This window comes from Pteropus medius, unplaced genomic scaffold, assembly GCF_902729225.1.
Source record: "Pteropus medius unplaced genomic scaffold, Ma_sr-lr_union100, whole genome shotgun sequence".
NCBI lineage: Eukaryota > Metazoa > Chordata > Mammalia > Chiroptera > Pteropodidae > Pteropus > Pteropus medius.
Genome location: NW_024345483.1, coordinates 829998 through 842714, shown reverse-complemented (window position 1 = coordinate 842714; position 12717 = coordinate 829998). Strand labels below are relative to the sequence as shown.

At 43.8% G+C, this 12717-nt stretch overlaps 1 protein-coding gene across 1 annotated transcript in view; it reads right to left on the bottom strand.

The window, feature by feature from the left end:
- The window catches only part of GABRE (gamma-aminobutyric acid type A receptor subunit epsilon), a 20527-nt gene that overhangs the window by 5559 nt on the left and 2251 nt on the right, over window positions 1-12717 (bottom strand). Inside the window, exons 2-6 of the mRNA XM_039873945.1 lie at window positions 8692-8912; window positions 8180-8247; window positions 3499-3719; window positions 2677-2759; window positions 1186-1323 (exon numbers count right to left, since the gene is read on the bottom strand). Of these exons, the coding sequence (XP_039729879.1) occupies window positions 1186-1323; window positions 2677-2759; window positions 3499-3719; window positions 8180-8247; window positions 8692-8912 (731 nt within the window). The remainder of the gene's footprint in view (window positions 1-1185; window positions 1324-2676; window positions 2760-3498; window positions 3720-8179; window positions 8248-8691; window positions 8913-12717) is intronic.

Sequence of the window (12717 nt, the reverse complement as noted above, 5' to 3'; positions counted from 1 at the left end):
GCCCCTGGGCCTTGTCTCCTGCCGTTTTTGATGATGAGTCACACCTGTCTGGGGAAACTGAGGTGCAGAAAGGCAAGAAGCAGGCCCAGGTTAGCTGGCGGAAGAGCAAGGATCCTGAGTCAAATGTAGTAAAGCTGCTTACCCAGAGCCCCTGAGCAAAAGCATTTGTAAAGCAGACCTCTCCCCTTGTCTAATACTATGCAAGCAAAGCTCTAGCCAGATGAGCATGAGCTACCCCTCACCCAGTGACCAACTCAACAAGTAAAGCAAGAATAGATTTTCTGCCTAGCCCCATGGAATCAAAGCAAGATGCCTCCCATGGCAAATGGCTGGTTGAGTGACTGGCTCCATCCGCATTCTGGAAACGATGAGGGCAGTGCCTCCACTGCCCTGACTTGGTCAGTATGTGTGAAGAGGGTTTCCAGGGCTGCTCTGGGAGCAACCCTAGGGAGGTCCCTTGGCTCCTCATTCAGATCACCTAGGAACACAAGCAAAGATGCTCACACCTAGTTGGAAGCTCGAGTTTAAGAGACCCAGGACCCTCCCTTCTGGTCCTTGTTAGGAACAAGGTCAGAAAACCAGTGATCACCATATGTCCATGCTGAATTCACCATGAAGATTTCACAGGAATCTGTGCTTGTCAGAGCTGCTCCTTTAAAATAAAGGTTGATGCAGCAGCCACTGTAGCTGCTGGAACTCCTTCCATACTACCCCAGCCCTCCCCTAGCTGACATTAGACTTCAAGCCTCCACTTCCTATTAGGACAGACTTTGCTTCCAACTTAGCCAGCTTGGATTTGTTCTGGATGTGGAGAACTCACATGAGCTCCATTTCCTAAAGTCATGCATGTAGGTCAATTGTAACAAAGACTTTAAAACTGAAGGGTCTTCGTGACAAAGCTGGTTGCAAATTCTGACAGTAATATAACTTTATCTACTTACCAACCCTCTCGACCCTCTTAGGAGCTTGGCAAAGCACTTACTTCTTTGCAGATGAGACTGAGATGTAGTTATAAAGTCTCAGTTTCCTCTGCAAACAGTTGTAAGTGCTTAGCATTTATAAGACGGGAACCATGTTCTACAATATTTCCATGGGATAATTTCATAGCATTTCTATGTACAGATGGCCACCTCCACTCATCCTTATCACCCTCTGCTTATAGCCCTGCCCCCAACGTGTACTTACCAGCTATAGTTGAGATAGTTTTGGTCTCGTTGCTCACTCCTGTAAAGTCAAACTGTAAAAGCTTCCAGGAATTACCATCATTGATGTCAAGCTTGAAATCATCCCACTTGTATATTATCTCATTCTCAGGATAGGAAACTGTAAAGCAATGTGGAAAAGAGGGTCATGTGAGACTGGGAAGCCTAGTGGAGGTCTCCACCCAACATGGAGTCTGAGCAGTGCCTTGGAGTCCTGACTCTGGCCTCACCAGTGTCATATCTTGCCTCTCTTACCTCATTGTTGAAGTCCATTCAGTAACTGCATTTACTGAGCATTCCTCAGTACCAAGCCCCATGCTGGAAATAGAGATGAACAAGGCAGGAGCCCTGTCCTCACGCATTCACATTTTATTGACTAGGACAGTGAGTTTACATCTGTAATTGTTGGAATTGCTCTGAGAAACCTCTGCTCTTAGGGCAGTGGGGAAACAGGGGAAGAAAGATCACTTGGGGACACACCCAGAAAAAATTTCATAGAGTAAGTGACATTCCAATAAGTGTTAAAAGTTTAGTCAATTTTCTTTGTATGGATGAGGCTGAAAGGGTGAGGAGGGTGTTGAAAGCATAGAGAGATGAACATGCCTGATGTATAATGAAAATGCCCAAAGTTCAGGATGCCTAGCTCACAGAGGATGAATGAAGTATGTAGCAGTGGGTAGCAGGGGCCAGTTCTTTGGGGACCAGGCCTTGAGGGACATTTTAAGCAATTGATACATGAGAGTTGAGGAAGTATTTGAAACTAAGAAGTGACCTGGTCTAGATGATTCTTCAGCTAGGTCACTCTGCTCATTATATAAAGATGGTCAGACAGGAATACCAGTTATGGCCAGAGCAGTAATACAGGCATAATACAATGAATGAAGGCAGGATTCAAAGCTATGGCAGTGAAAATGCAGAGTAACAGACAGGACCAAGAGAGGTTTAGAAGGGAACATCAACAAGATGTGTTGATTGATTATATGTAGCAGGTGAAGGGAAAAAAAGCATCAAAGTTCTTGGCTTGAACAACTGAATGGGTGATGGTGCCTTTCAGTGAGATAAGTGGGAACACAGAAGCAACACATTTATTTTAGGGGTAGAGGCTGGGAGGAGACAATGTATTTATTTTTGGACAGGTTCAATTTCAAACTGAAGATGTTGCAAAAGTCCAAGTGGAAGGTAACAAAGACCTAAACCAACATAATGACAGTGGAGATGGACAAAAGCAGACATACTCAAGATACACTTCAGAGGTTGGTGATTGACTTGAGATGGGGTAGAAGGGAGAGGGAGTTACCCAACATAAGGCCCAGGTTGAGCAATACAGCACTGTCAACAGGAAAAGAGATGAATATGAATTGGGTAGCCCTAGGCAAACTTGGCACCATCTTAGGAGAAATATAAAGAGCAAGGATGAGAAAAAGAAGGGGCCCGGCATGACTCTAGGGTCCCAGAAACCTAAGAAGGTACTCACAGCTAGAGAAAGACAGAGGGCAAGAGTGAGAATCCATTGGAAATTTGAGCATGTGGAGTGAACATCTAGCATCAATGATCATCCTGGAAGGAAGAAAGGAACTTCATTAGTCTGGTCCTTAGCATTTAGGTATCCACCTAATTTGGGCCTGGGGACCACCACGAGTGAGTGGCAACAATGGGATTTGAGACAAAGAGCTCAAAGGAAAGACAAAAAGAGAAGAAGAACAGCTTGGAAATATTTGGCTACTCTGGTCTCCAACATTGGAGAACTGTAGGGACCAACTAGATGATGGGCTTTTGTTTCTTGCCCATCCCAGCTTCCAGGACCTGCCAACATTCTCCCATTCTCTACCACCTCCCCACCCCTATACCATCCATTCACAAGCTTCCCTTGCCAGGTATTCAGGTATCTAGCTCATCTTTGGTATCTTTCCAATCGCTGTGTTACTGCTCCTCATAGACAATTCCACCACTGTGGACATGTCTTTACTTTCAGTGTACACTTAGGATGGAATTGTCTGGGCAATGCAGTCATACTGGTGAATTCTAGTGGAAGGAGCTCTGGACTTGAAACCAAGTCACTGGGTACAAGTCCCAGCTCTGCCGCAAATTTGGTGTGCGGACTTAAGCAATATCGTTCTATCCTGAGGTCTTGGTATCTGTGTCTGTACATGAGGGGTTTGAGTCATGGTCTAGGGAAGCTTGGAAGGGCCCTTAGAAGTATCATTCAGGATGAAACCTCTATCTATGTTTCTTTAGTAAAAATTCTCAGAAGAGGAAGAAGAGTCCCAAGAGGTAAGAATCCAGAGGTTTGACGTACCTATCTGTGTACAACACCTTGCCATCTTTGTGGATGCGAACCATGTGGTTGAGTCTGGTGACCCCATAATCGTGGATCCTCTTAGAATTCCTAAAAAAGGTGTCTGGGATCCATAACTGGCTCACCACGTCACCATTCAGAACAAAGCTCTCAAAGCTGCCGTTGTAACGGAGGCGTTCATCATACCAGGTCTGGCATAAGGTAATGTCAATGGAGTATTCCTGGTGGGAAGAATAAAAAAGCACACATTTGGGGTTGTGCAGACAAAGAACATTCTCATGGCATGCTGTGATGGGCCTATCAAGCAGATAGGAAGCCACTTAGGTTTGCACAGAGGAAAACAACATGAATTTGGCTGTAGGAGTTTTCTATTTCCAGGTATTTCAAAAAGAAAGGAACTTTTCCAAATGGATAACAGTCTGGGAAGATATATGTCATCTAGAAACAGAAAGACAATAGTGGCTTAATTGTATGGGCTGGGCTCATCATGTCACCACTCCCTTATAGGGCTGTAATGCTACTCCAGCCAGGTCAACACCATCTTAGCCCCCACAGCTTCATAGCAGATCAAAGATCTCAACTCACATTCACCAACACGCACAGCTTTGATTGTATACAGCAAAGTTTCCCCTTTCAGCTTTTATTTGGGGAAGAAAGTTGTTAATTAACCAAACTCCTTCATCCTTCAGAATTATATTAAAAAATGAAGTGCTTTGAGCCGCAAGAGAAATTCTTTAGTCTCATGCTTTTTGAATCATTTTTGTTTTGTTTTGCTTTCCTTTAAACAAGGGCACCTAACCTCTGAATGTGTGTGTGTGTGTGTGTGTGTGTGTGTGTGTGTGTACATAGATATATCTATGATTATTTGGTCTCCAGATAGTTTCTCTTTCATAAACTGTTAACATCAAGAAAGATATTTCATAGGAAGAAGCATGAGAAGCTAGAAATTTATACCACTGGAACTGAAGAGAATCAAAACAGACTATAATAGAACTGCAAGCAGCTTGAACACCAAATACCAGAATTGGACCAAGGTAGAACTTTGAGGGCTAGCATGACTGCCTTTACTTTAGAGTTGGGTAAACTGAGACTCAGAGAGAAAGGGGCCTGTTCAAAATCACATAAATTAACAGCAGCACACTGGCTCTGATGTTCAGAGCGCCACAATCATATCCTTGTCCTGGAACAACCTTCACTGATCTTCCCTTCCAGTGCTTACTTCACTTGAATTAACAATCCCTTTGGGTACCAAGGTCCAATTTCCCTCTGCAGATTCCCTAGGTCTTTCTCTTGAGTTATCCTGTATCAAACAGTAAACACCAACCAGACATCCACAACCCTGGAAGCCAGTAGAGCCCACGGGGGGCAATGCCCAGACCAAAAGATGATGATCGCCACTGCCAAATTGCTGGGACCCAGCCTCCCAGACTGGGAATGTTCCCTGGAGTAATCCAAAGAAGTAAACAGAAAAAAAGTGGCAGAGCTGGCTACCATTCACATAGGAGCCCCAGCCCTGCCCTGCCCAGATCCTCTAGCCTTCACAATCGGCCTTCAGAGCATTTCTACAGTCCCAAGTGTCTGGCAGTTCCAACTTGGCCCGCAGAGTCTCCTTCGTTCTCAGGCCATGTGAAGTACTTGGTGGTAGAGGAAGACTTCTCCTCTGCAACCCACAATGTGCTCCTACTGTGCTATAGTGTTTCAAATGAGCAGTTAATTTCCATTTAACCAAATATCAAATGTAGGTTCACTACACACCAACTGATAACCAGCAGTTCTATTTTTCTCCATTCGACAAGGTATCTTCGGATATACACCTCTTTTAGCTCAGTCGAAACTCTAGAAATTTGGCGTCAAGGAATTGGCTTAATTAGAATTGCTTGCAATAACTACTGTTGATACTGTGTAGGGCAGTCATTTCCAGAGTGGTCGCTGCCTTCTAAGCTCAAGCCAGGAGACTGGTAGAAACATTTCATTTAAATCCTCATGCTCTGGGCTCAGGTTTTTCTCCATGAAAACAATTCTTGTCCTCTAGGTAACATCTGACTGAAGGGTGTTGGAACTCTCCTCAAACAACCACTCCTACTGTGTAATAGAATACTGGAGATTCAAAACCTTGCTGAGAGGCTCAGTTGCCTCAAACACAATGAGGATCCCAGTGACAGCCTTGCATGTCATGAAGGGCCAAGGAGATAAATATGCTCTGTTGATTGGTAAGTGTTGTGGCTGTGTGAGAGAGACATGTGCTCCCTCTTCACCAAGCGTAGCACTCTACAAGTGTCACCAAGGCTGTACAAGAACTGGGACCTCCCACAGCTTTCAGAAACAATTTGGAACTATATAAAAGGCCTGACTTCGGAGAAAATTTAATACCACATGACTGTTTGGAATCTTCTAAAGGTACTTGGCTAAAGAACCACCTTAGTAGCCAAAGAAAATCGAGTTATTGGCTCCTATTTAGACCAGTTCTGTGTTGCATGCCAGGTTTGGTTGCTGCCGAGTTATTAAACTGTATTCCTCTAGATTGTCAGGTGTCAGCACTTCCTGGCACCTCAGGTGAGGTCAATGCTGCCAACATTAATAGGAGCAGAGTGTGGGACCACACGACTTTGACCTCTGGGTCTTGCTCAGAACCCATTGCTTCTTAGTATAACAATGATTTAAGTCAAGTCGATCGCTAAATTCATACTCATTAAGTAGTAAGCACACTGATAAAAGCAAAAAGTAAGTCTGACAACAAAGGAAGAGAAAATCTTTAAAATGTCAACGGAAACTCAAAAAGATCTATTGGGTTTCATGCTTCTCTGCTTCCTTGTTATTTCCCAGCATTCCATTCTAGTAGTTACAGGATTTTACATGCTTCAGTAGGAAAACATAATAGCCATGTGTAGTAGACAGACTCTAAGATGGCCCCCAATGATCTTCACTGCCTGGAGTCCATGCCCTTGTGTAATCCTCCCCACTTGACTGTGGGCTAGATATGACTTGCTTCTAATGAACAGAATACCACAGAAGCAATGCTATGTTACTACTAAAATTAGATTACAAGTTTATGGCTTCCATTTCTAATACCTCTTCTCATGCTCTTGCTCAGCCTGAACGAAGCCAGCTGCCATATTGTGAGCTACCCTGTGGAAAGGCCTACATGGCAAGGACAATGGGAGGCCTCCAGGCAATAGCCAGAGAATAACTAAATCCTGCCATCAGCCATGTGAGACCTTCAAAGTGGACCCTCCCTCAGTTGAGCCTTCAGATGAGACCCCAGACTCAACTGTCACCTTAACTGCAGCCTCGTAAGAGACCTTGAAACAGAGGATCCAGCTAAATCATGCCTGGTTTCCTAACTCACGTGAGCTGCAAGCTAATTACTATTTGTTGTTTTAAAACACTGTATTTTGAGATAATTTGTGACATAGCAATACATAAGTACACCATGCCTCAAGAACCAGGTAGCCAAACAAAGCATCACAGGGAGAAACCTCATTCTTCCACTCAGCCTAAGTAAACACCTTGATCTACCATAAATGTTTACTTACCTTTGAGTGTCTATTTGCAAATCCCGCCTCAAAGCCTAGACTGTGAGCTCACCCAATCAGATAGTGCTTGTTGGGTACCAGTTGGTATGCTAAAACTATGTCTGACCTGGTCCAGGCCAAGTCTATGACTGCAATGAAGTTAGTTACTACAGCCTTTCTCATTGTCAGGCTCTCTGAAGATGAAAGTGACTTTTGCAGGATCTCTTTCATAATGCATTTGCTCAGCTAACATACGCAGAATCCTTTACATTATGGAGACCATACTTGATAGAGCAAGGCAGACATAGAGCACATCATTACAATATAACAAGCTAGGGAAGATCAGGTAAATGACTGGGATAAGATCTGAATGCCAAAGAGAGGACCGTGGTATAAGAAGGGAGCAATAAATAGCTGTGGAGGTCAGGAAGGATGCCATGAAAGAGATGTTATTTGAGTTATACCTTGAAAGATAAGGCTTATGAAAAATAGAAAATTGGAGCAATGGCATACTAAACAAGAAATAGTTTGAGCAAAGGCTCAGAGGTACAAGATAGTTTGGGAACACCCATAGTCTACTGTGACTAGATCACGTGGTCAGGAAAGGAGTTAAAAAAAATCCCTGAGTTAGTTCCAGCCTTGATTGCTGTAGCGCAGGGTTGAACTTCATGCTTTAAGCAGGATCAGGACTGCAGGAGGCATATCACTCAGGAAGCCAGATGACCTGGGGTAGGCAGAGACCTTGAATTTTGTGTATGTCCAGTAGGATATAATAAAAGCTAACTGGGGATAGTACTGACACTAGAATGTTTGTAGTGGAACAGGAGAGAAGAAATCACGGCAAAAGGAAAGAAACAGCCTTAGAGCACGAGTTGGTATAACTATAGACTTAAGTCCATAAAAAATCGAGCCATTCCATTGTGTTGTTTAAAGGTGCTTTCTTGTTTTCACTTTGAATGAAAGACTGGAAGATATAATCTGGATTCTAAAGGTCTTCTTCAGGCAGGTTTTCCAACCTCCTTCTCAAGTAAGTATTGATTAAAATCTCTCCCCTCGCCCCAAACTTATGTTATGGACAGAGATAAAAAAAAAACACATACAAACATGTGAAAGGCCCCATGGATTAGATCCCTGAGCTAGGAGATACTGTATCAAAGCTCAGTACTCACCATGTTCGGGACAGAGATAGGACCAAGGGTGTTGACAGAGAGCACGACAGTGATCACAGTGGGCTTCTCTGTAAGGAAGCAGAAGTGGCAGAGGTGTGTAAAACAGGGGCATGAGGCAAGGGAGGGTGTGATCGGAGGGAAGGAAAGGGGAGATGAATAAGGATTATACTACATGGGTTTCAACATCTGATCCTTTTCTTTCTTTGTTCTTTCATGGTAAGATCCAATTCATGGACTGTTAAGAGTTGGACATACCTCAAAGGTCATATCATCTAGTCTAGTCATCTCATTCTATAGTTGGAAAAACTGAGGGTAAAAAGAAAGGAAAAGTCTAGACCAAGGTAATGGCATTGCTGAGACTATAGTTGATATCTCTTACCTGATAGATCAGCAAGAGATGTTCTTGTCCACATGCATGGCACCCTCACCTATACCACAGGTCTGTTCGCCATATTTATACCCTTAAAGCCTCTCCCCTCCAGGGGAGGGGGGAGAACTGTTTTGTTACTCACCACCAATGCCAGGGCGCAGTCTGTGGTCATAGTTATTCAGCATACTGTCCAGTATTTGAGTGGCTGCTAGCAGCTTTCCAAATCTGCGAGGAGTATCAATAGCAGTGGGCTTTATTTCTTCAGCAGGGAGCTTCTTTTGGGGAGCCTGGGGCTTGGGGCCATAGACATCATCAAGACCGGCGGAGGGTCCCTTCTCTGATTCAGCATGAGGTCCTTCAATCCTAGAACATACAAATAAAAAAATAAAAAATGAAGTTCTGTCCCCCACTCCGTAGGGACCCCACCTGGTGCCTTTTGAGACAGAAGCAAACCAAAATAATCTGCAACCCAAGTCATAGTGACTAGCATCAGTAAATTATGAGCCAATAACAGATTTCATTTATTTATTCTAAATCTTGCTGCTCTTTAGGAACTTTCCATGTTATTCCCCTTTTATGGTAATTCTTTATTTAAAAAATCAATAATAAAACCAAGCTCGATATTTTAAAAGAATGTTTCAATGTAAAATGATGAAGGCATCGGTGGTATGAGCTCTGGCCAATCAGCTGCCATTACTAGCCTTGCTCCAGTCTGCCTGACCAGCACTTCCAGAAAGCAAATGGGCCGGCAAAGGGCCAAGACTGCCCAGGAATGTTCAGGAAAGCCAGAACAGCCACTCCCAGAGAAGGCTAGACCACTGTGGAAATAGTTTGCATTTCTTCACTTCTGTAATACTCATTGCATTGGAGTTGGAGGCTGGTGTTCGGGGGAAGCTCTAAGCCCTGAGAAAAGGCAGGAATCATTCACCCACAAACTTGTGATCCAGGAAATAGATGGCCAGCAGAAGTCCAACCTGAGTGCCACAGCCATGCGCCACAGCCAAAAAATAATGAGAATTAAATTAAAATAAAAATTTAAAAAGCCACCTGTTCATGTATGAAGTCAAGGTCAAGTTACATTTTCTGGGAGGCAGTGAGGAAAGGGATGCCAGAAGACTTTTGAGGTTCTGGTCATATTCTAGTGCCTGATGTGGGGTATTGACATCGATATAGTCATTTTCTGACAACTCATCACGTACATACTTATGATTTGAGCACTCTTCTGAATATATGCTCTAATTCAATAAAAAGTGTTTTGAAAAATAAAAAATGCTAATAAAAATGTGTTAATATATAGACCTTATTTGGACCCTGATTTTAAAAGGCAAAGTAAAAACAAAACAAAACAAAAAACATTTATGACAAAATAGGGGAGATTTGAACACTGACTGGATAATTTCTTCAGTATGAGGAAATTATTCTAAACTTTTTGTTGTAATAGTGGCATTTTATTGCATTTTCAGAGTCCTTATGACTAGGAATACATACATACTAAAATAATTACATGTGAAACGATATGTCTGAGATTTGCTTTAAAATAATTTAAGTTGGAAATGGAGAGTAGATTAGGTACAGAGAAAATAAGAGTGGCCATTAGTTGATAATTAATGAGGCTGGTGGTGGGTACACAGAGAGTCACCCTACTATTTCCTCTACTTCTATATATCTTTGAAAAAAGTTTTATAATTAAAAGCTTTTCAAAAAACCGTCAGGAAAACTAATGTGGAAAGCAGGAGAGTAGTTTCATTTGGATAGGAGCATGAACTAGGAGAGGGTGTATGGTGAGGCTGGTGAGGGTGGGGTGGAGGGGACTAGAATTTTCTATTCTGTGGTCTAGTGGGGGTTACATGGGCATGTTTATTTTGTGCAAATCCATTGAGCTGTTCATTCATATTTCTATACTTTTATATTTGTATATTACACTTCCAAAATGATTTTATTTTTAGAAAGCTATCAGGAAACTTGCTTCCTAAAATAAAGGGTTAACAAGGCAGGAGATGTGGGCATGGCCTCTGTACTGCTGACCGCAGGATTGCCAGCTTGAGCATCAAAATGCATTTTCCTGTATATCTCAAGCTCTGGAATACAGATGTGCCAAGCCTATGCCATTTCTCATGTTCGAAGTGGCTAATTTACAATGGGGCAAGGGAAGAATTGAGCTTAGGTAAAGCAGTTTCCATTTCCCCCAGTCCCCTGAATAGATAGTGCAGATGGGGGGGGGAGAGGGAGAGCAGGGGCCTGAAACCTCAAAAAATGAGTGACATGGCTGGGAGTATGGTATAATCAGGACTGGCATTGCAAGCCAAGACCACCCAAGAACCTGTAGCGGCTCCTCCCAGATGTCTGAAGCCAAAAACAAGAACCCTGAGATTCAAGAGGCAAACAAATAAACAAGTGAAAGCCCGGAACCACTAAAGCACCTCTGCTCCCAGACTAGTCTGCAATGAAAATGTTGCTGTAATTCTACAATTAGCTTTTCTCAGTAAAAACAAAGTGATCCCCTTGATAAGTACAGTACCACATTGTAAATTATATAAATGTCTAACCACTATGCCGTACACCAGAAATACAAAATATTAAATGTCAACTGTAACTGAAAAAAAATCGCACGAACAAAAACACCTTCATCCAGGATCCTTAGGGTTAAGAAGCTGCTGACGATGCATACATTTTCTCGGCCAGCCATTAAGCCCACATTTAGGGCAATAAGTAACAAAAACTTGAAAAACACTCATGCACTGGACTAGTGTAATCCTTGCATGGGGGCTTTTCAGGCACTCACACCCCTCTAGATGTGAGGATCCAAGACCGAGGTGAATTTTTTGCACCACCTCCCCCCAATGAAGATGTTCACTCAACTGGATGAAGGGAGAGGAGGGAACATGAGAAGGGCCACTGGATTTTTTTTCCAAATCAACCCTCTTTTTCACCTTACAGATGGAGAAACTGAGGCCCAGATGGGGTAAAGTTGTGCCCAAAGTCACACAACTGATTCGAGGTGAGCCTTGACCAAAGCGAATATTTCTGGTTCACCTCACCCCACCCCAACCACCCGGCAAGTCAGGGCACCTGTGAGTCAGCTTCTTAACCCTAAGGATCCTGGATGAAGGTGTTTTTGTTCGTGCGATTTTTTTTCAGTTACAGTTCACATTTAATATTTTGTATTTCTGGTGTACGGCATAGTGGTTAGACATTTATATAATTGAAGAGCTTAAGAATTCTAGGGTGGGGAGAGAAGCCATCTTTCCTCTTCCCCAAACGGAGAAGCAAGCCACAGCCCCAGTGCTATGGAGATTTTGAGAATGTTTGACAGATCAAGAAGCTTAGGAACACTTGACAGTTCGTAGTCAGCAGGAAATCAATCCCCCAAATATGAAGCTATCCTTTTCCTCCCTAAAAACAAAAACAAACAAACCATCAACAACAAACAAAAAAAAACAAAACAAAACAAAAAACAACAAACAAAAAAAGACAAATGCAAGGGACAACCTTCCTGGCAAAGTCCCAGGGTGAGAAGAAGGCGTGAGAGAAGCTGCCTGCTCAAGGGAAACCTGCTGCTAGCTTTTGAAAAAGTGAGGAGGAATTGAAATCCACGACCCAAACCACAGACCTCAGAGAGTAACATTCCTGGCCTCTGGCTCCAGTCGTCCCAAGACCCAGCAGGGTGCCTAGGGCGAGGGACTGAGGAAGGAAGTGGGAGGCTGGCGGCGGAGAGGATGGGGTGGATAGCTGCGGCAGGAACACTGACACTAAACCAGGGCTCCTGCCTGGGACTAGCAGCAAGAGGAATGGAGAGAAGGAAGCAAGTAAAGTCAGAGTTCTCTGGCGCGGTGCCTGGTACTCGGGAGGCGCTCAGAAAAAAAAATCTTTTAACGAGAGGACAGACTAGCCAGCACTCAAACATTTTAGGCACAGTCTTGACACCCCCGCCCCAGTTCGCGCACCATTCGGGGTGCCCCCTTCCCAAAGTCCTCCAATCCCTACCCCTGTCCCAATCCCCAGAAGCCCGAGCCTGCCGTGACCCATAGCCTCGCGGGCCTCTAGCCTCTTTTAACGGAAGACTCAGAGAGCCGGGGCGCGGGGTGGGGGGGCATACTGATCACCGCAAGGGTTTGGGGAGGGGGAATCCCGGGACAGGAGCGGCCAGGAAACGGGCGTCCCGCCTGCC